This window comes from Pongo pygmaeus, chromosome 11, assembly GCF_028885625.2.
Source record: "Pongo pygmaeus isolate AG05252 chromosome 11, NHGRI_mPonPyg2-v2.0_pri, whole genome shotgun sequence".
Lineage (NCBI taxonomy): Eukaryota > Metazoa > Chordata > Mammalia > Primates > Hominidae > Pongo > Pongo pygmaeus.
In genome coordinates, this window is record NC_072384.2 from 32,164,043 (window position 1) to 32,187,299 (window position 23,257).

At 40.2% G+C, this 23,257-nt stretch overlaps 1 protein-coding gene across 9 annotated transcripts in view; it reads right to left on the bottom strand.

Annotated features, from left to right (window-relative positions):
* The window catches only part of NCKAP5 (NCK associated protein 5), a 996,626-nt gene that overhangs the window by 201,977 nt on the left and 771,392 nt on the right, over positions 1 to 23,257 (bottom strand). For all 9 annotated transcript variants that reach the window (XM_063647383.1, XM_063647384.1, XM_063647388.1 and 6 more), the window contains one exon: positions 1,124 to 1,192. In XM_063647383.1, coding sequence (XP_063503453.1) covers positions 1,124 to 1,192 — 69 coding nt within the window. The remainder of the gene's footprint in view (positions 1 to 1,123; positions 1,193 to 23,257) is intronic.

Genomic DNA, 23,257 nt, shown 5'->3' on the forward strand with positions numbered 1-23,257 from the left:
ATGTGTTCCTTATAGATCACCCCATCGACTTCTGGGACAGTGCATCGGAGGAGAGGGGAATGGAGAGGGTAAGAAATATCAAGAGGAGTTTGTTAGAAGAGATTTCCCTCATGGATAGTAGGGAGAAAAAGACTGACGATACATTGGCAGTTCCCACTGGAAAGGTACTGGAACCAGACGAAATGCAGTTTTTCTTTTCTTTCTAAAATCTGCATCAGGTACATTGTAACAAATCTCAAACTGAATCACTCAGAACACAATAAAGTTTTAAGGTGCTGGACAGATGACTAAAGAAGTGATCTCATTTAAATAACAACTCCAATCACTGACAGGTCCTAGGTAAGAACTTGTCAGGGAGCGAATGGCCAATCGTGGCAGGGAGAGAGACAGGATGCATTGGTGATTGGTGTGAGCCCTGATAGTGTGAGGTGACAACGGGGGAGGACGAGGGCTCTGAGCACATGTCTATTTTCCCCTCACCTCCCAGAAACTCTCAAATGCCCACTATCTTTGCCATCATCTCTTCATGATCATCATGTAATATTTATCCAGTTTACTTATGCGTATAGCCCCATCTTCTTCCATTCTGCTCCAATATTCTTCCTCACTTCTCTCTCTCTTCTTGGCTTGTTCTGAATCTACTGATTTTTTTCCCTCTGGCTGCCAACTGTGAACATCATCCCCACCCACTCTATCAAGGACTTGCTTTTTCAGAAACGGTATCCAATTGGAGATGCAGCATGCCCCGACATGGTTCTTCTCATTCATTGGAAGGGATCACACTTATTGGACAGAAAGAATTTACCAGTGAACTGTGGCCCAAGAATATGAAACAATAACCAAAAGGAATATACAGATGCCTGGATAAGGAATTAGGGAGGGAGGGGGGCAGACACACACACACACACACACACACACACACACACACACACATACACATACGCATACACACACACACACACACACACACTTCCTTTTCAATGGCTACATGTTTACTACATTTCTTTGGAGGAGAAAATGCTGATGTTTTGTGGAGACTGGTAGCATACACATGTTTTGAGATCAGATTAAGGGAATCCTAACTAGTCCAGCCTTGGATCAGGAGCCTCTCCATCCCCCTTACCTCATCAAGACATCGCTCATATTGTTCCCTTTGATTTTCATTCTCCAAAGCCAACGCTGAATTCTCTGCCTGCAGTAAGATACAAAAATAACACAAATAAATAAATGAAATGTTGTGTTATGGGACAACTTATTCCATACAGTTACTAAATATATCTCCTCGGGATCCAAAACAATCTTTTAGAAGTACCTTTGACAAGTTCACTCTAAGTACTATTATAAATATCGCAGGGATGACTTCTGTCTTACCAACTTGCTCACTAAAATACATGAGAACTTAAAGAAATGCAAAACTTGATATTCTGAACAGGTAGAAAATCAAATCATGGCTTGATGTGAGAGTGTTCCGTAAAAAGATTACAATGTTTATTTCATTCTATGAAAATGTAAATGGGAGAAATGCCTTAATCCACTTCATTAAGGCCCATCACAGACTCACAGACTAATATTTGTTTAGGCCACAGAGAAGAATCTCACAAAAAGTCATGAAAGCATAATTCCAAATGCAAACTAAATATGTTATTTTCACTGTTAGTCAATGACTTATGAACATAACATAATGAGAAATGTAAGACTTGAACTGCACTTAAGCATCCCCTTCCCCACACTCTTGTAATATTACTGCTTTCTCGCTCCTTAGAGCCATGTGGTTATGTGGCTGAATATGGTTACTAGGTTGACATGTGGAACAGTAAGGGGAAAGAAAAGTAATCACTGGAAGCTTATTAGGTTTTAGAAGGAGCGTGAAATGATGGTATGAAGCTGCCCTCCACCTCAGGTGACCTGGTTCCACTGCAGGTTCCTGTCTGAATCTTCAACTGTGCCAGTGAACCCTTCCCAGGGCTGTGACAATGACCACCTGCTCTAAGCCCCCAAGCAATCTTGGCTCTACCTGCCCCTTCTCTAAAATCCTCCTTGACATTTGGAAGTAGGGGTATAGTGATCTAAATCAGTATTTTCAAAATTATGGTATGATTTTTAGGTGGTACACAGATCAGCATTTTAACTTCATAGTTTTTTCCCATGTTTTCCTAAACTTTTTTTTTTATTATTATTATACTTTAAGTTTTAGGGTACATGTGCACAATGTGCAGGTTAGTTACATATGTATACATGTGTCATGCTGGTGCGCTGCACCCACTAACTCGTCATCTAGCATTAGGTATATCTCCCGATGCTATCCCTCCCCCCTCCCCCCACCCCACAACAGTCCCCGAAGTGTGATGTTCCCCTTCCTGTGTCCATGTGTTCTCATTGTTCAATTCCCACCTATGAGTGAGAATATGCGGTGTTTGGTTTTTTGTTCTTGTGATAGTTTACTTTTCTAAACTTTTTATTTGGAAATAATTTCAAACTTATATCAATGGATGAATGGATTATGGTATGTATATATAATGAAATACTATTTGGCCATAAAAAAGAATGAAATAATATCATTTGCAGCAACATGGACAGAACTAGAAGTCACGTTAAGTGAAATAATCTATGCACACAAAGACAAATATTGCATGTTCTCACTCATATATAGGAGCCAAAAATGTGGATGTCATAACAGTAGAGAATAAAATGATAGATACTAGAGGCTGGGATTTGGGGTAGGTGCGAGAGGGGATGAAGAGACATTGGTCAATGCGTACAGATATACAGTTAGATAAAATATATAGTTAAATAAAAGGTGTAAGGTTCTATTTTTTGACAGCAGAGTAGGGTGACTATAGCTAACAACAATGTATTGAATATTTCAAAGTAGCTAGAAGAGAGAACACGAACTGTTACTAACACAGAGAAATGATAGGCTGGGCTTGGTGGCTCACTTCTGTAATCCCAGCATTTTGGGAGGCAGCGGCAGGTGCATCACTACATGTCAGGAGTTCGAGACCAGCCTGGCCAACAGGGTGAAACCCCATCTCTACTAAAAATATAAAAATTAACCAGGCATGGTGGTGCACACCTGTAATCCCAGCTATTGGGGAGGCTGAGGTGAGAGAATCACTTGAATCTGGGAGGTGGAGGATGCAGTGAGTGGAGATTATGCCACTGCACTCCAGCCTGGAAGATAGAGTGAGTGAGACTCCATCTCAGAAAAAAAAAAAAAGAGAGAAAAAAGAAATGATAAATACTCAAGCTGATGGATGCCTCAAATACTCTGACACAATCATTATACATTCTATACTTGTAACAAAATATCACGACCTATAAATACAGAAAATATTATGTATCAAAAACCAAAAAGGATAGCATAAAGAATCCCACAAACCCTTTCCTAAGATTCACAAATTGTTAACATTTTGCCACATCTGCCATATCGATTCCTTTCCATTTCTTTTCTGCACCTGGAAAGTACCTTGTAGACATGATGCGTTTTATTCCTAAATACTTCTATATGTGTTTCCTCATAATAACAAAGTCATTGTCTTGTACAAGCACGGTATAGTTGTTAATTTCAGGAAATATAGGAAATATAAATACAGTACCACAATGTGATCTACATTTTTTCCAGTTTCACCAATTGTCCCAATAATGTCATTGATAGCAATTTTTTTTCCAGTATACAATCCTACCTGTGATCATGTACTGCTTTCGACTGTCATTGCCATTCATCAGGTACCCTCTAATCCGGAATAGCTTGCCTTTTATTTATTTATTTATTTTTTGAGATGGAGTATTGCTCTTGTTGCCCAGGCTGGAGTGCAATGGCACGATCTTGGCTCACTGTGACCTCCACCTCTCGGGCTCAAGTGATTCTCTTGCCTCAGCCGCCCAAGTAGCTGGGATTACAGGTGACCGCGACCACACCTGGCTAATTTTTGTATTTTTAGTAGAGATGGGGTTTCACCATGTTGGCCAGGCTGGTCTTGAACTGCTGACCTCAGGTGATCTGCCCGCCTCGGCCTCCCAAGTGCTGGGATTACAGATGTCAGCCACTGCACCCGGCCTGGAATAGTTTGTCTTTTTATGTTTTTTATTTTCTTCTTCCCTTCTTTTCCCCCTTATTTCCTCTTCTTCCTTGCCTTTTTTTTTTTTTTTCCTTTCTGAGTAGAGGCCAGTTATGTTGTTGAACATCCCTTAATTTGGGCTTCTCTGGAGCTCCCTCATACATATTTGGTGGAAACAGTGCACAGGCGATGCTGGGCCCTTCTCAGTGCATCATAGCAGCCATGTGACATCCATGGGACCTGCTGCTGGACATGTTAACTTTCATCACTTGGTTAAGGTAGGGTCTGCCAAATCTCCCCCCTGTAAAGTTACTGATTTTCCTTTTGCAATTAATAAGTAATTTGTGGGGAGATACTTTGAGGCTATGAAAATATCCTATTGCTCATCAAACTTTCACCTACCTATTTTAGCAACCACCAACGATTTTTAACCAAATCATTGATTACCTTGGTTGCATATGGTGACTTCTAACTCCATTTTTCTATCTACATTTATGAGTTGACATTCTTCCATAAGTAAGTGATTTTCCTATTTATTAGTATGAAAACATCAATTCTGATAATTTTGATGTTCAAATCACTCCAGCTTTGGGCAGGCGAGCCCCTTTAAGCTGGTGTCTATATCCTTTTGACATGTACCCATCATTTCTTAAATACTTTCTTTTTCAGCAAAAAGAGATGTTCCAGGACCATCTTGCTTTTTCCTTGCCTCATCCCTGAAATCAGGCATTTCTCTAAGGAATTCTACTTCCTCTTACTTGGGGAATGATAATTGGGAACTAAGATCTGGGTGTTAGCCTGTATCAGTTGCTACCAAGGAGTCACTGCTTCTAGTCCCTTTCAGTGGAAGGATTTTTCCACAGTCCTACACGCACAGGCTTAACACCCCCACCCTACCCCAAGCCCCACAGGATTCTTTCGTATCTTCTCCTTTTCATATTAGTATCTTCCTTTTTGTACAGTTAGCACTCAGGCTCTCAGCATTATTTTAACTCCTTTGTTCAATCTCACCATGTGTACAAAATTGGTACGCTACTCAAACCAGTGCTAGGAGAAGTTCAGTTTTGTGTTTTTCTTTAGAACAAAAGTATAAAGTAAAAATACTGTGTTCCAAAGTTACTAAGTTGGTTTTTCCCCTCCCTCCCTTTTCGTGTGGTTATATTATTCATTTGAAATTCAGTTCAGTTCATTTGTTTCTGATAGTATTCAAATTTAATTTCCTCTCTTCTTAATTACATTTTGTTTTCTAGAATACATAAAACATTAACAAGAATCCAAAAGTTAAAACTATATTAAAGGGTATATATAGGGTGCAGTGTCCCTCCCTCTCCTGCCTCGTTCCTGTCTACCTCTCGAAGATTCTTTAAAAGTGTCATTATCCCTTTTTTGACTTCCTTTGTTACTGTTAAAATCATGTCCTTTGGCCAGGTGTGGTGATTACAGGCTCACACCTATAATCTCAGCACTTTGGAAGGACAAGGTGGGAGGAACCCTCAAGCCCAGGAGTTCGAGACCAGCCTGGGCAACATAGTGAGATCTCCGTCTCTACTAAAAATAAAATAAAATAAAAATTAGCCGGGTGTGGTGGTGCATGCATAGAGTCCCAGCTACTGAGGAGGCTGAGTTGGGAGGATTGCTTGAGCCCCAGGAGGTCAAGGCTGCATGAGATATGATTGTGCCACTGTACTCCAGCCTGGGTGACAAAACCAGACCCTGACTCAAATACACACACACACAGACACCCACCATGTCCTCTGACTCCCTCCTATTACATATCCACCGATCACCTTTCTTCCTTTCTCTCCTTTTTTCCTGCTATTTTATTAATTGCATACTTTCTACTTTGCCAGGGTATGTCATTTTCACACAGGCTTCTTCCACCTTTGCCCCCACCCTTGGTCTGGCCTCCTTAATGGATAATGGCTGGTTGGTCTTATGTTCTTTTGCTTCTGTAGCAAAAGAAATTGCTTTGAAATTCCCTCTTTTCCTTTTCCCCTTCACAACCACGTCTCCACACTGCGCCTCCTCTTTCCCCTTTATCTCCTTCTTCCCCAGCAGGCTGCCTCTCTGAGACAGCCACCTGGGTCTGCTCACTTTCCAGCCTTGCCCAACAGCCCACTGGGTCTGCCACGTGTCCACCTGTGTGCAGTGCTGGCCTTGGGCTTTCTTATTTCCTCGGTGCCCTCTGCTTTCCATCTCCCTGGGCACACACGCTGGCAGCAGGGGTTACATGGGTATCTGGTATTTATTTTTCTACTTACAGTAATTTGAAATTCCAGTGTTCTCTGTTATTGATAATGCAGAAGGCATGGGTTATATGTGGTTTTATTTGTGTTTCCTGGTGATACCAATGTCTTCTTTGGCAGGTGCTTGAAAAGTTTCAAATGTAGGCTAGTTTGTTACTTTAATCAACAATGAAACTTGGGAGAAATGATTGAACCAGAATAGGGCACACAAATTGAGGAAAACTCCCGGGAAAAGTCTGTTTGAGAGTGACTTGCCATTTTGATCAAGGTCAGATCATTTCAACTGAGTCACAGTTCAAATTCCAGAACTCCTCAAACACTGTTTCTTCTTCAGGTTACAGTTTTGATCCTTGGCTTTGACCTTGTTGCTTTGGGGCTGAATCCCTGTTTTAATAAACCTGCGAACACCCCAGTCCCTCAGGTGGGATCCTGCCACATTCTTTCAGGTCTCATAATGGACAGACATCTGCCACACAGCACAATCCTTCTGTGCTCAGGCTGATCGTCCGTTTGCCCTTTTTAAGTATAGTTATTGGTTATTCCCAGATTTTCTTCTCTTCATTCTTCACCAAACTAAACTGACTTTGCTGTTTCCTTCAGGGATTGCTTTTGGCCAGTCCCATGGAAGCTTTTCCGTCTCTGCAGCTGAGATGGAACCCCTCAGTTCCTCCTTCAGCCCAAAAGGAAGAGCAGGCTCAAGTTCCAGTTCCATTCTGTTGCAGTCTTATTAGGCAATGCCATGTTGAGTAACTTTTAGCAAGTCACTTACCATTGCTGGGTTTACAATTTCTTAGTTAATAAACAAAGATATCCAACTTGCCAATCTACAAAGCAATTTCCAGTTCAAATATTTGGATACCATGAATCACGGAGGAAAATGCTAGACTTCCAGTTCTACAAAGTCATGATTTCTTTGGAGAAATTTACCTTTTGTGGGGTCTGCGATTTTAGTAAGCCAACAGCACAAAGGATAATGGGAAGAGATAAAGGAGAGAACTGCAAATGCCACTTCACACTGTTTTCACTTTAAATGTCTTGGAGAAAATGTGTACGGAAATAAAGCTGAAAATGGGAATTTATATGGGATGTCTATATCTCGCTCCTACCCACAATATCACGTTGCAATAACACTGCAATCGATCCATTCAGATAATTACCATCATTATACCGTTTACATTACTTGCCTCACGTTTACTGCTCTGACAATCTATTACCGCCAAGCAAATTAAATACCTAAAGAGTGCTGGTGAAAGCACAATAGTCACATTTATGGTTACTGTGTTCAGTTACAGAGACCAATTTAATTGATGTAATCCTACATATCCCATGGGACAAAAAAAGATATTAACAATCATGCTGGTGAAGTTAAAATAATCTTGAACTGATGATTTTCTTTAATCCATTTGCATTTATTAGAGATTCAGGATTAACCTGCTACCAACTTAAGGCAACAGAGAAAAAAACACAGGAAAAAAAAACCCTCTTAACTAAATGTGATTTAAAGAAACAGTGAATATTTATATAGCAGGAATCGGAAAGGATAAGCAGAGAGAGAAAGCAAAGAGAAAATGGAAGTGTCCCCACTAAGAATTACAGACATCACAATACAGGTCTTTTTCTACTTTAAATAAGTATGTTATTAAAGTCAGTATGCCCAGAGGATGCAATTAGAGCATTCAAGTAAATGTGACAGTGGATCTTTGCATTCAGCTTTGTCTTCCACAACAATCAAAAAACTTTTGCTAGACTTAGCCAGTGACTTAGAAGATTTCCTGCTCAGTGTGGTTTCCCCACGGCTCCAAATTATAGTGGTCTAAATATGTTCATGGTTTCATCTCTAAAAATCCTTAAATGTCCTTATAAAATCAAAAAGCATCACAGAGTAAATCCATATTGGTTTGGTTTACTGCAGAAAAGGGGTTTGAATTGATACGTAAAAGGAACTGTGTTTCTTAGAGGTCCTGCTCAGTGAATAGATAGGCTGGCCGGAACTTACGAATGATTGAAAAATCTGATGCTTCTAAAGCCACTGTTCTACATTAATTCTGTAAGTATGTGTTATGTTTAAAATCTTTGTATACTATAAATTTGTTTAATAGATCCTTTTCCACAGACCAAAGGTAGCCTACTAGCTCTACACAAAAACCTGTCGTCTGCATAACATAACAGCTCTGCTGCAGGCTTTTCACCTCTTATAGTTTGTCTCCACTCACTTCCATGACCTTATATATCTGCTTCTCCATGGTACATACCATCTCAAGAGTGGGGCTCAGCTCCCAAAGCTCCCATGCTCCTTCCTGGGCTGTGCCTTTGGTTTTGCTGCTCTAGCATGGAATATGCTTTACTCTCTCATTGGCCTTTCTAAATCCCACTCAGTTTTGGTGGTCTGGCTCAGATCTGGACTTAAAATACTTAAATGGGAACACATTTAAATTAAAAAAAATTGGATGTATAAAAATGTAGCAAAATATTGCAAAGAATTCCCCCACACCATTCAAGAGACTCCCCAAAGGTTAACTTTTTTACCACATTTGCTTATCATTTAATACCTATCTATACCTGGAGACAACTTTTTAAAAACATTTGGGAGTAAGATGCAGACACAATGCAATGTCCTTTTACCTCTTAATACTTTGGCATGTACTTCCTAAAAATACATTTTCTATATAACCACTGTGTCGTTATCACATTCAGGAAATTAACATTGATGCAATAGCCTAATCTACTCTACAGGCCTTGTTCAAATTTTCCTGTTGTCCCTCAGGTGTCCCTATCTAGTACAGGATCCAATCCAGGTTCCCAGAGCTGCATTTACTTATCATTTCTCTTTAGCGTCCTCTCATATGGAACAGTTCCTGAGGTGTTGTCTTTCATGATCTTGATACTTTTCAAAAGTATAGGCCAGTTATTTTGTAGAATGTCCTTCATTTGAATTTGATGTTTCTTCATAGATTTTAAAATTTATGGCGAGAATATCATGGCAATGATACTGTGTCCTTCTTAGTGCATTGTATCAGGAGGCACATGATACTAATTTATCCCATTATTACAGGTGGAGTATCTCTAATCTGAAAATCTGAAATGCTCCAAAATCCAAAACTTTTTGAGAGCCAACATGAATAAAGAAATGTATATTGGAGTCTATTAGATTTTGGATTTTCAGATTAGGAATGCTGAAGTGGGTAAATATATAACACAAATATTTCAAAATCTGAAAAAATCAGAAAGTTGAAACACTTCTGGTCCTAAGCATTTTGGATAAAGGATACTCAATTTGTATGTTAAATTTGATCACCTGGTGAAGGTGGTATCTGTGACATTTCTCCACTATAAAATTATTTATTTCCTTTTATCAACAGTAAGTATCTTGTGAGAAGGTACTTCAAGATATGTAAATATCCAGAGTCTTTGAGATTGCAAATATGCAAATATCTATACTTTGGTTCACTCCTCTTAGTATCTATTGAAATTTTTTTTTTTACTAAAACAATTATGACTGTGGTGGTTGCCAAATAGCGACTTTTATTTTTATTTTATCTATCGCCTATCTATCCATCCATCCATAGCAACTTTTATTTTATCTATCTGTCTATCCATCCATCCATGCATCCATCCATCCATGTTGGTGCAAATGTAATTGTGGTTTTTGCCATTACTTTTAAGGGCAAAAACTGCAATTATGTTTGCACCAATATAATATCTATCTTTTTACCTCTTATACTTTGTCTCCACTCACTTCTATGACCTTATATATCTGTTTCTCCACAGCATACACCATCTCAAGAGTCAGGCTCATCTCCTAAAGCTCCCGTGTTCCTTCCTGCATCCATCCATCCATGTTGGTGCAAATGTAATTGTGGTTTTTGCCATTACTTTTAAGGGCAAAAACTGCAATTATGTTTGCACCAATATAATATCTATCTTTTTACCTCTTATGCTTTGTCTCCACTCACTTCTATGACCTTATATATCTGTTTCTCCACAGCACACACCATCTCAAGAGTCAGGCTCATCTCCTAAAGCTCCCGTGTTCCTTCCTGGGCTGTGCCTTTGGTTTTGCTGCTCTAGCATGGAATACGCTTTACTCTCCCTTTGGCCAAATAGCGACTATTGGCTCTGTCACCCAGGCTGGAGTACAGTGGTGTGATCATAGCTCACTGCATACTCAAACTCCTGGGTTCAAGTGATCCTCCCGCCTCAGCCTCGTGAGTAGCTGAAACTACAGGCATGTGCCAACACACTCCACTAATTTTTAAAAACATTTTTGTAGAGATAAGGTATTGCTATGCTGTCCAGGCTGGTCTTGAGCTCCTGGCCTCAGGTGATCCTCCCACCTCAGCCTCCCAAAGCATAAATAGTGATTTAAATTCTACTAGTCTTCCTACATTTACTAGTTTGAACCTTACCATAAGTAGGGGTCATACATTTTAGCACTTTATTGTAATGCCTCCAATTGAGATTAGTAGTTTCATGAGTATTATTAGTCTTCTCCAGTTAGATTCTAAGCCCTTTGAGACAGGGATTATGCTTTATATGCCTCTTTTCAAAGGAGTGAGATGTAAATTAGTGTATTTTAACTATAGCTACGGATGGAAATGAAAACTCAGTTTGATATTTAGATTCACTTAGTATCAACGAGTTTGTTGGCATGGAATATGTACTTTTACCTGTGTCATTGCAATGGTGGTCATACACACATGTGGATATATACTGATGTATCTTTTAAAAATATTATAGACAAATGAGAAATTAAACCAGTGATAACCAACTTTTACCCTTTGCAAACATCAATATAAATTTGATTTATTATTAGGGTGTCTATATTTTTTCTTCTTTCTTTTTTTTGAGACAGGGTCTCTGTCACTCAGGCTGGAGTGCAATGGTATGATCTCAGCTCCCTGCAACCTCCACCTACTGGGTTCAAGCGATTTCTCCCACCTCAGCCTCCTGAGTAGCTGGAACTACAGGCATGTGCCACCATGCCTGGCTCATTTTTGTATTTTTTAGTAGAGATGGGACTTCACCATGTTGGTCAGGCTGGTCTCGAACTCCTGACCTCAAGTGATCCACCCACCTTGGCCTCTCGAAGTGCTGGGATTACAGGCGTGAACCACTGCACCCAGCCCAGTGTATATATTTTCAAAACAAAAGATGAATATACACCATCTGACACATTTTGACAACTGACATAATATTTAAAGCTTGTACTTTGTTATATTGAATAGTAGAGGAGACTGAGGTTTTGCCCCTCACTTATAAATGTTAACTGCATTTATTACTAGTATTGTTGTAGTAGTAGATTAAAGATGGTTGCAAATGATGTGTGACTTATCTTCTTGAATCTAGACTGGCCTTACTGACTTGATTGACCAATGGAAGGTGGCTGAAGTGCCATCTTTGGTCTTCCAAGGCTACACCATGAGCTTTTAAGCTTCTACCTGGCCTCTTAGAACACTTCTTATTGAGCTACCATGTAGGCAGTCTGAATGTTTTGAGGTGGTATAAAGCCCCAGCTATGCGGACAGGCCCTGGAGGATGAGATGCCTTGCAGAGAGAGATAGGCTAGGGGACACTGAGAAGCCAGACACGGGAGTGAAGGAGCCATCTTGGAAATGGATCCTTTCACCTCCTGACACCACATAGATTGGAGATGAACTATCCAGCTGTGTCCTCCCCAAATTTCTGACCCATAAAATTGTGAGAAAAATTGTTATTTTAAGCCTCAAAGTGTTGAGATAGTTGGTTACATAGCAATAAATAAGTGCAACAGTCATATTTAGGAAACGAGGTGGAACATCAATTCTTTTATGTGTACATTCAATTATCGGTCCTTTGCTGTACCTGCCAGAGCTATGCTGGGGGTAAATAAAGATGCATAAAATATACAGGGGCCACCATAAAGAAAACAATAGTCTAATAAAAGAAACAAGTTAATTTCTCACATTGAAAACTACAATGCAATAGGATCAGAACAAAAAAAAAATCAACAAACTTCGGATGAGGTAGGAAAGAGATGACCCTTGAATCAGTCTACTCAACAGGCAATCAAAACAATGACAAAAGTGCACGTTGGACTAAATAAAAATAACACAGCTTTGAACAAAATACCAAGAAAGTGACACCTGACTTGTATTCAAAAAGTAAATTATTCAACCAGGCTAGAATCCCGGATGTAAATATTGTCAAATTATTATGAAAGCAAATAATGTCAGACATTATCTAATACCCACTGCAGAGAAAACCTTGGGTTCAACAATGGCAAAAAAAAAAAGAACAAACTGATCATATGCAAATGAAACAGGTAGAAATGAACAGGGTTGAGTGGTGTGGAGGAAAGAAGGTGGAAAGAAGATGTACTCTAAAGGCAAAAAGAGAGAGAAAGAGAAGAAAACGACCAATTCACAGTAGTTAAAAAAGGTTGCCTCCCTGTGGCTTTCCCACGGCAAAAGCTGGTCTTTTCCAGAGTGACATCTTTCAAGCTTGCTGAAACCCCTTCAATTCAGCAAAGACAGACGGATCAGAGTAAAATCAGAAAAGGTATTTCTCTAAAATACCAATTCAACTCATGGTTTGGCCCCATAGGTAAGAAAAGGTGCTTCTGTACTTTATTTTCTCTTTGGAATTTTTTCCAGCCAAAAATGTGCTGCTTTATGATGGCCAGCCTGCGTCAGAGTCCTGTGCCACTCTACTTAAATAACACACTTCACGACTCTAGACCATCCCAACAATTTCATTTGGGGTGGCCAAAGGGCTGTACCTGCAGGAGCTATGCTAGGTGGTATACAAAGATGGATAAAATATAGAGAGGCCACCATAAAGAAAAAAATAGTCTAATAGAAGAAACAAGTTAATTTCTCACAGTGAAAACTACAGGCTTCCAAGCAAAATACACAGGTCCCCAAAATGTTCCTAATTCCCCTGTAGTCTGTTCTGTTTTGAAAGCTGTTTAAAAACATCCTGAGGAAAAAGTCCCAAGGGAGTGGCTAAGCGTGCCAGCCAGGTGAGTGCATTTTCATCTGTTAGAGTGATATAAAGTCTGAGTACAAGGAACTGGAGCTGGAATATTGAATCTCCTTCCCTCTATGATTATAATTCAAACTTACAGGGTTTCTGAATCACTCATCTTATCACACCTGGCTGCCATAGTGGCCATATGTGTAGCGTAGTTGGCTAAAGGGTGTTCCCCACTGATTGTATTTGAGAGCTTGTACAGTATCCAGACCCAGGCAATGTCTAGGGCTGCTGGGCATCTTGGAGGCAAATGTTATCATCCTAGAAAGTGTCAATAAAGACATTAAGCTCTGACCACCCACAGAGAAACAAACATATGTACCCATACATGCGTGAAGGCATCCTCACAATGTCCTTACTCTTGGACTCAACCCATTAGGTTTAGGACCAGTGCGAGACACTAAGGATATAAACTATATTAAAATGAAGCCTTTGTTTAAAAATGTTGAGGAGCTACGCCGTGAGAACATGTGATGTAGAACCTGTCCACACGTTCATTTTTGAAGAGTTGAATAGAAAACACTTCATAATGAAACCTCTGTGTACTTCCAGAATTTAAATGTTTGGATGGGGCTTCAGGCCAGTGGTTGGAAACTTGAGTGTGCATTGGAATCATTTGGGGGGTTGTGGGATCACAGACTGGGGGGGAGCCACCCTCATGTTTGGATTCAGGGCACCTACAGTAGGGTCCAAGAACTGACATCTCTAACAAGTTCCCAGGTGCTGCTGCTGGCTTGGGAACAGAACTTTGAGAGCCAGTGCTCAAGATGGATCAACTTCAGGGTGAAGGTGGGTGTCACCTCCTTCTTCCCCCATGCTGCCATTGCCTTGGAAGTGTTCAAAAGTCTCTTACTGCTTCTCTGGAACTGGGGGGTGGTAACCACACAATTTCATACTTTTCCTTCTCTTGTTTTGTTTATGAGTCTGCCTCTCTCTCCTACATCAGTGACTCTCATTGGGAGAAAACAGCCTAAGGGCATAGATCAGTGTGTCTCTGTGTGTGCATATGCATATGTGTGAGTAGAACAGAAAAAAAAAGTGTGTGATTTGGAGAACTATTATTTGATGCTGCATTACATCTGGGAAATAATAAACGGTAATGCTTTCATGATACAAACTGAGAAGTCAGCTTGATAATTTCCTTGCCCAGGGGGATATACAGAAAAGAAATCCATGCCTGGAGTGCGAAGGCAGGAGGAGTGGTAAAGCAGATCTATCTTCCTAGGAGGAGAGTAAGATAATCTGACGGGAAGTGACAGCGTGCTTTTTAAATTTCATTTTATTTGAAATGGATGTAAAAATAAATGTCTGTCACTGTTTTGGGTTGAATGGGATGATGAAGGCAGAATGTAACAAACATGGAGCCTGGCCCTCTGTGTGGTTTGGTGAATGGTAGTTTCCTTCAGTCTTTTGTAAAACAGCTCCCATTTGCAACCTCGGCCACTCACAGGCTTTAATGCAGGGGGTGGTGGTATCAGCCAGGGAAGAAATTGTCCCTGCTGAGGGAGAGATTTTGGCCAAGAGAAATGTACCGTGGGTCCTCTCGATTGGACAGTTTAAACAGGCTCACATATAGATTAGCTTCAGGCCCTGATTCCTTTAATCCACAGTCTTCCTCTCTCACCCTTTCTTCTTCTCTTTCTTACCTTCTTACTTCTGCTTCCAGGTGCCCATTTATCAACTCATTATTACATTTATCAACTCAATATTACATATTTGAGCTCAAGATATAATACATATTATCTAATTATGAGAGAAGCTGAAAATTTAGGGACTCTAAAATTTCTTTGTAAAAACAACCTTTAAACTTTAAAACATAATCCATCCCCCATCACCAGATGGGCTTTCAGAGATACAAATCTGTGACTTTCAAGCTAGGGGGGACTAGAGTGAATTTTTTGGTTTTAGAAGCCTCACAGAGAAATTCCATAGAGCTAAAAAATGTAAAATAATCTGATCACTCTGTTGAGTAGAGAATATTTGTGGCATTAACCACCAGGTATTTTAGAAGTTGAACTATATAAAACTCATTGATTGATTTGCAGAAAAGAATATCAATTAATATATTGACTTTATTACCTCATTTAATTGAAGGCCCCCAAACTCTGAGGTAGATAGGATCAGCTCCACTTTACAGATGAAGAAAATGAGAGACTATCAATATAAATCCTTTGTGTTGTAGAGATAGTTTATTCATATACACAGTCCTTATTCCTTACTAAGGACTTAACACAGTACTTTGAAGAAAAAAATATAAACGACAATAGCCTGATAAATGCCTAAGATACCAGCATGTTTCAACCCTCTCTACTAAGAAGCAGGTAATTCAGGTCAGGAAAAAGACTGAGAATTTCTCCAGAAATGGGAATTCTTGACCTCTGATCTATACAAAAACTGAAAAAAACAAAAAACAAACAAACAAACAAAAAAACAGAAAAAAAGCACAGACATAGTCATTGTAGCAATCATTTCATCCAAAAGAGGAAGCCACTTATAAAGCAAGTTTAAACAACAACAATACCATTACACACCAACCCAACTGGTGCAAATGAAAAAATCTTACATGGCAAGTGTTGGTAAGAATGTGGAAGAACAGGCACCCTCATGTGCCACTGGTGGGCGTGTAAATTACTACACCCATTTTAGGATACTTTGGTTCAACTTGCTAATAAAGAAGATGCTCATAGCTTCTGACCCAGCAATGCCATTGCTAGGTATAACCCCTGTAGGTACCCACAAACACATATACCAGGATGGGTGTACACATGGGTTCACAGCAGCTTTGTTTTCCAGCCTGAGACAGAAATCATCTAAACTAAGATTGACAGTACAATGAATAATTTTTATTAATAAATTTATATAATGGGATACTATATAGAAACAAAAGCCAGTGAATGAGAACTACATATTGAATGAATCTGGCAATGATAACACTGAATGAAAGAGGCACAACATATATTTAAACACTCACATAAAATCTTCAAACATGATTCTACATACAAAGTTCAAAAACTGGAAAAATTAAATTATATTGTTTAGGGATACATACATAGGAGGTAAACCATATTTTTTCAAAAAGGAAGGAAATTATTATTACAGAAGTCAGATTCATCATTACCACTAGTGGGGAGAAAGGAAACTGTGATAAGACAGGAGCCCATGGGGTGCCCTAGGCTACTAGCAATGTTTCATTTGTGGACCTGGTGGCAGGTACTCAATGTTTTGCTTTATTATTCTTTAATTATAAATATACATTTTTTGGCATACAAATGTGCAGTCTTCTGTAAACGTATTTCACACACACACACACATACACACTCTAATAAGTAACAGAGCCCTAGGAGAGGGCCTGAAGGAAAATCGTGGAAGGGCCCTGGTGTACCTGGGCATCCCACTGCCACTGTAGTGGGCCCAGCAGGTGGACAGCCCATGAGATGAGAGAGGGAAGACAGTGAGGTGGATGGAGCCAGTTGCTGAGGCGAAGGGACGGGACCAAATGTATATTTTAAGGACGGAATCCTGGCACTAGCAACAAAGAGCGATGGAAGGGGAAGATGGGGAGATCAAAAACATGCTATTGTAGCATTCCTTTCAAGGATGACCTACCCCTGAAATAAAACAGCGGCACTGAGGCAAGGAAGACCTACATTTGAGAAAGAATTCAGTACAGATTCATCAGCTCCTAACCAGTACCTAGATGAGAAGGAGAGCCAAAGATGACACTGAGTTTTATATTCTGGGTCTCCGCCAGGGCGATAAGGTCTTTAATAGAAATGGGTAACGAAGTGAGATAAAGTGCCATGGGAGATTTTTAGAAAAAAACCTATTGCTTTGCCATGTAATGACTTTTTTCTTTTCCTACAGGGAAGAAAAAATTGCAATGAATGTATGACTCTAGTTCTTAAGTAAGGTATGCCAGCAGTCACAGGGACCTCTCTCCCCTTTCTTTCCATTGTTTGCATGTTTGTATGAAATTCTTTTGTTCAGGGATGCTGACTGCTCACTCTAACTCTCCTTGTTCTCTCAAGGACAAATATTGTCCCTTTGCTTCAGAAACCACAGGATTAAACTTTAGGGAGATTATATATTAATCATTTAATTTGATTATCAGGCATGATCTCTGGCCTTCCCACTCAGGACCCCTGGCCTTGCAGCTAGTGGTGCAGATGGACAGTAGCAGGGTGACAGAGGGCCGCCCTCCACCCTGCTCCCCAATTTCATCTGCCTCCAGCATGGGTGGGTGAGCAGCAGTGGCTCAGGAGCACCAGGAGGCTTGCAGCCTCCTGCCGTTCTGCGAGGACAGGAGGACAGAGTGCAGTAGGGGTAAAGCAGTGTCTAAGTGGAATTTAGCTTGGGCATTGCCAGTATCTGAGAGGGAACATAAGGACTTGGGAAACCCTTTGACTTGTTTTTGTCATCTAGAGTATCCTTACTTTGCTTAAAAAATTGAAATAAGGGCTGGGTGTGGTGGCTCACACCTGTAATCCCAGCACTTTGGGAGGCCGAGGTGGGCAGATCACAAGGTCAGGAGATCGAGATCTTCCTGGCTAACATGGTGAAACCCCGTCTCTACTAAAAATACAAAAAATTAGCCAGGCGTGGTGGCGGGTGCCTGTAGTCCCAGCTACTCGGGAGGCTGAGGCAGGAGAATGGCGTGAACCCGGGAGGCGGAGCTTGCAGCGAGCCGAGATCGTGCCACTGCACTCCAGCCTGGGCGACAGAGCGAGACATTGTCTCAAAAAAAAAAAAAAAAAATCGAAATAAGATCTGGCCATGAGAGAGAAGTTACCCTAGATTTGTAGCAGTTCTCAAAATCATCATTATTTGCAGAAACAATTATTAGTTCAGTTTTGTATATATGCAGCATGAGAGCAACATCTGGAAGACATCTAGCCAGGAGCTGGAAATGTAGGTCTAGTTTAAGAAGCCAGGGCTGGAGTCACTGCTGTGGCTGTGACAGAAAAGAACATGGAAGCTACAGAAAATGATGATGAGGAGGACAATGACAGTCAACTGGTGCTGATAATTACTATCTGCTACACTCTGTGCTTAGCCCTCAACAGACTTTATCACAAGTAATTCTTCCAGCAACACTACAAAAGAGACATCTGTTGCTAGCCCCATTTTACAGATGTGCAGTCTGAGGCTCAGAGTGGTTGAGTGGCTTTCTTCAGGCCACACAGACCTAACTGAATCAGAAGCACTCAAAAAAAACACAGTAGGCCAGGCGCGGTGGCTCATGCCTGTAATCCCAGCATTTTGTGAGCCGAGGTGGGCGGATCACCTGAGGTCAGGAGTTTGAGACCAGCCTGGCCAACATGGCGAAACGCTGTCTCTACTAAAAGTACAAAAATTAGCTGGGCGTGGTGGGAAGCACCAGTAGTCCCAGCTACTCAGGAGGCTGAGGCAGGAGTATCGCTTGAACCCAGGAGGTGGAGGTTGCAGTGAGCCGAGATCACGCCACTGCCCTCCAGCCTGGGTGACAAGAGCGAGACTCTGTCTCAAAAACAAGCAAACAAACAAAAACAAAACAAAAAAACAAAAACAAACAAACAAAAAACACTGTAAACTTCTCAGCGTTCTGAACTTTTCAATTGTTTTGTCATAATGAAATTATGTGAAAATGAATCCCATTCTAGAAACCACATTTCCCGTTTGCAAGTTCAAGAGCTAAAAGTGGGTGGATGATGTTTGGTTTCTCTGTAAAGAACTGGCAAGCAGCAAGGTTTGCTTTGAAAATCGTGGAAAACGAAGAGCACTAACACATTCACACACCACCCTAATTCCTCTCCTTCTAGCTTTTAAAATTTCCTCCATTTCTTTGTGTAAGTGAGTGGGTAGGAGTTGGTAGATATTTCTAAGCAGTTAGGACCCTGAGGTGATAAGGGTTGAGGGGAACTGAAATGTAATTCTTTATCGAGGGCTGGATAAAGGAAGAATAAACACCTCAGTTTACAGCTCAGCTCAGGTGCAATAATAGACACGTAGGCTGAGAAGCTGGCAGCCACCAATTTTATTAAAAGATTTTTGTTTGAATTACATATCATTTTACCAAGATAATATTGAATCATTGTGCATACTGTGTACTTCTCCAGTGATGCTACCAAGGAGGTATTTTATACCTAGATGATGTCTCACAGAGAATCTTTTAAGTATAAAAAGAATGTGGTATCCAGAGACCTGGCTTTTTAGTTGTAGTCTGGCCTTTTAGAAACATTGTCCAGCAGCATGATGTGGCAGACAGAATGGCTAGGAACACACGGTTTCAAGCTCTTGCATTTAATTACTATGTGACATTGATCGAGACACTGAACTCCTCTTAGCTTTATCTTTTCCCCTTCATAATCTTACTAGACCACATCATCTCCAAAGTCTTTTGCAGCCATAAAATCTCAGACAGTATGAATTTATATAGTAATTATCCAGAGATAAATAATTATAGAAGCATAGTTTGAGGTGACAGAGGATGAAACTTTAACTGTCTTCATAGTAGAATAATCCATTTTATAAAATTGTGAAATATATGGTGCTCACTTCTTCCTTTCTTTGATTCCATGAGAGGGTCAGCAAACCTCCACTAAAACCCTCAGAGCATGGCTGGCCTTATTCTCTAAACCAGATTTTGATGCAATCTGTTGAGCAGCGAGAAGCATAACAAAGCCAGAATGAAGTCTCATTAAGACAAACATGGATGAAATGTCAGGCTAGGCACAGCAAAGCTTATTTCTATGTCTCAACAGATGGCTGGGAAAACAGTGTCTTGTTGATCTTGTTAGAACAAATTATATACAAAGAAGCTCTCTATATAACGATAGAGTGTGTATGCAGTACTTGAGTGTATTTAACATACCTATATATACATACGAATCAGAGTTTCTCAACCGCAGCACTATTGACATTTTAGGTCAGATAGTTCTTTATTTTGAGGGGTTGTCCTGTAAACTGTAGAATGTCTGGCAGCATCCCTGGCCTCTACCCACTATCTACAGACATACCTTGGAGAGAGACATCCATTTGATCATGGATTCCAGATCACCACAATAAAGCAAATGTCAGAATCAAGCAAGTCACACAAATTTTTTAGTTTCCCAGTGCCTGTAAAAGTTATGTTTATATTACACTACTACACTACAGTATATTAAGTATGCAACAGCCTTACATCCAGAAAATAATGTACACACCATAATTAAAAAATAGTGCATTGCTAAAAAATGCTAACGATTATCTGAGCCTTCAGCATGCTGGAATCTTTTTGCTGGTGGAGGGTTTTGTCTCCATGTTGATGGCTGCTGACTGACTAGGGTGGTAGCTACTTATGGTTGGGGTGGCTATGGTAGTTCCTTAAAATAAGACAACAATAAAGTTTGTGGCATCAATTGACTCTTCCTTTCACAGAACATTTTTCTATAGCAAGCAATGCTGTTTGATAGCATTTTACCTACAGTAGAACTTCTTCCAGAATTGGAGTCAGTCTTCTCAAACCCTGCCAATGCTTTATCAACTAAGTTTATGTAATATTCTGAAATCTTCATTGTCATTTCAACATTGTTCACAGACTCTTCACCAGGAGTAGATTTCATCTCAAGAAATGACTTTCTTTGCTCATCCATAAGAAGCAACTCATCTGTTCAAGTTTTACCAGGTTGCAGCAATTCAGTCACATCCTCAAGCTCTGCTTCTAATTCTAGCTCTCTTGTCATTTCTGCCACATCTGTAATTACTTCCTCTACTAAAGCCTTGACCCCTTAAAAGTTATCCATTGGGGTTGGAATCAAATTCTTCCAAACTCCCGTTAATGTTTATATTTTGACCTTTTCCCATGAATCACAAATGTTCTTAATGGCATCTAGAATTGTGATCCTTTCCGCAAGGTTTTCAATTTATTTTCCCCAGGTCCATCAGAGGAATCACTCTCTCTGCCAGAAATAGCCTTATAAAATGTCACTACTTCTTAAATATACGCCTTGAAAGTGAAAATTCCTTGTTGATCCATGAGCTGCAGAATGAATGTTGTGTTAGCAGGCATGAAAACAACATTAATCTTTTTGCACATCTACTCCAGATACTTCAGAGCTTTTAGATGGCAACGTACATAGTTTATGAGTAGTAATATTTGGAAAGGAATATTTTTTTTCTGAGGAGTAGACTCTCAAAAGTAGACTTATTAATAAAATATTCTGTGAACCATGCTGTAAACACATATGTTGTTACCCAGACTTGGTTGTACCACTTACAGAGGACAGGCAGAGTATGTTTAGCATAACTGTTAAGGGCCATAGGATTTTTCAAATGGTATATGAGCATTGGCTTCAACTGAAAGTCACCAGCTGCATTAGTGCCTAACAAGAGAGTCAGCCTGTCCTTCAAAGCTTTGATGCCGGGCATTGACTTCTCCTCTCTAGCTATGAAAATCCTAGATGGCCTCTTCTTCCAATATAAGGTTGACCCCTACATCAAAAATCTGTTGTTTAGTGTAGTAGCTTTCATCCATTATTTGAACTAGATCTTCTAAATAACTTGTTGCAGCTTTACATCTTTACATGAAGCAGTGGTTGTTTCACCTTGCACTTTGATGTTATGGTGACACCTTCTTTCCCTAAACCTCATGAACTACCCTCTACTAGCTTCAGACTTTCCTTCTGCAACTTCCTAACCTCTCTCAGCCTTCATAGAATTGAAGAGTTAGTACCTTGCTCTGGATTAGGTTTTGGCTTAAGGGAATGTTGTGGCTGGTTTAGTCTTCTATCCAGGCCACTCAAACTTTCCCCATATCAGCCATAAGGCTGTTTTGCTTTCTTATAATTCATGCATTTACTGGAGTAGCACTGCTAAATTCCTTCAACAACTATTTCTTTGTATTCACAACTTGGCTGTTTGGGGCATGAGGCCCAGCTTTTAGCCTGTCTTGGCTTTTGACATGTCTTCCTCACTAAGCTTAATCATTTCTAGCTTTTGATTTAAAGTGAGAGACATGGGCCGAGCATGGTGGCTCATGCCTATAATCTCAGCACTTTGGGAGGCCGAAGTGGGCAGATCACTGGAGTTCATGAATTCGAGACCAGCTTGACCAACATGGTAAAAAGCCATCTCTACTAAAAATACAAAAAATTAGGCAGTGTGGTGTCATACACCTGTAATCCCAGCTACTCGGGAGGCTGAGGCATGAGAATCGCTTGAACCCAGGAGATGGAGGCTGCAGTGAGCTGAGATTGAGCCACTGCATTCCAGCCTGGGTGAAAAAGCGAGACTCCATCTCAAACAAACAAACAAACGATGAAAAAAAACAATTACGTGAGAGACATGTTACTCTTCCTTTTACTTGAATACTTACAAGCAGTGTAGGGTGAATAATTGGCCCAATTTCATTACTGTTGTGTCTCAGGAAATACGTGGCCCAAGAAGAGCAAGGGAGACAGCAGAAAGACCAGTTGGTGGTGCACTCAGAACACATGCAACAGGTATCATGTGCATCTTATATGGGTGTGCTTCATGGTGCCCCAAAACAAGTATGTCACATCAAAGAACACTGATCACAGATTACCATAACAGCTGTAATAATAATGAAAACGTTTAAAATCTTGTGAGATTATAAAAATGTGAGAAGGAGACACAAAGTGAGCACATGCTATTGGAAAAATGGTACCAACAGACTTGCTCTATGCAGGGTTGCCACAAACCCTCAACCTGTGAAAAAATGCAATATTCACAAAGCACAGAAAAATGAGGTTATGCCTGTACTAATAGCATCCCCTTCACCTAGTTTTGATAAAAAAGATGTCTCTAGACATGGCTAAATGCCCTCTGTGAGAGATACACATACAACCACACACACACACACAACACACACATACACATACGAATTATTGTACATATTCATATACACACACATACATCAATGACATCAGATCTATACTGGCATGGCACTTTCAACTTCATGAAGAA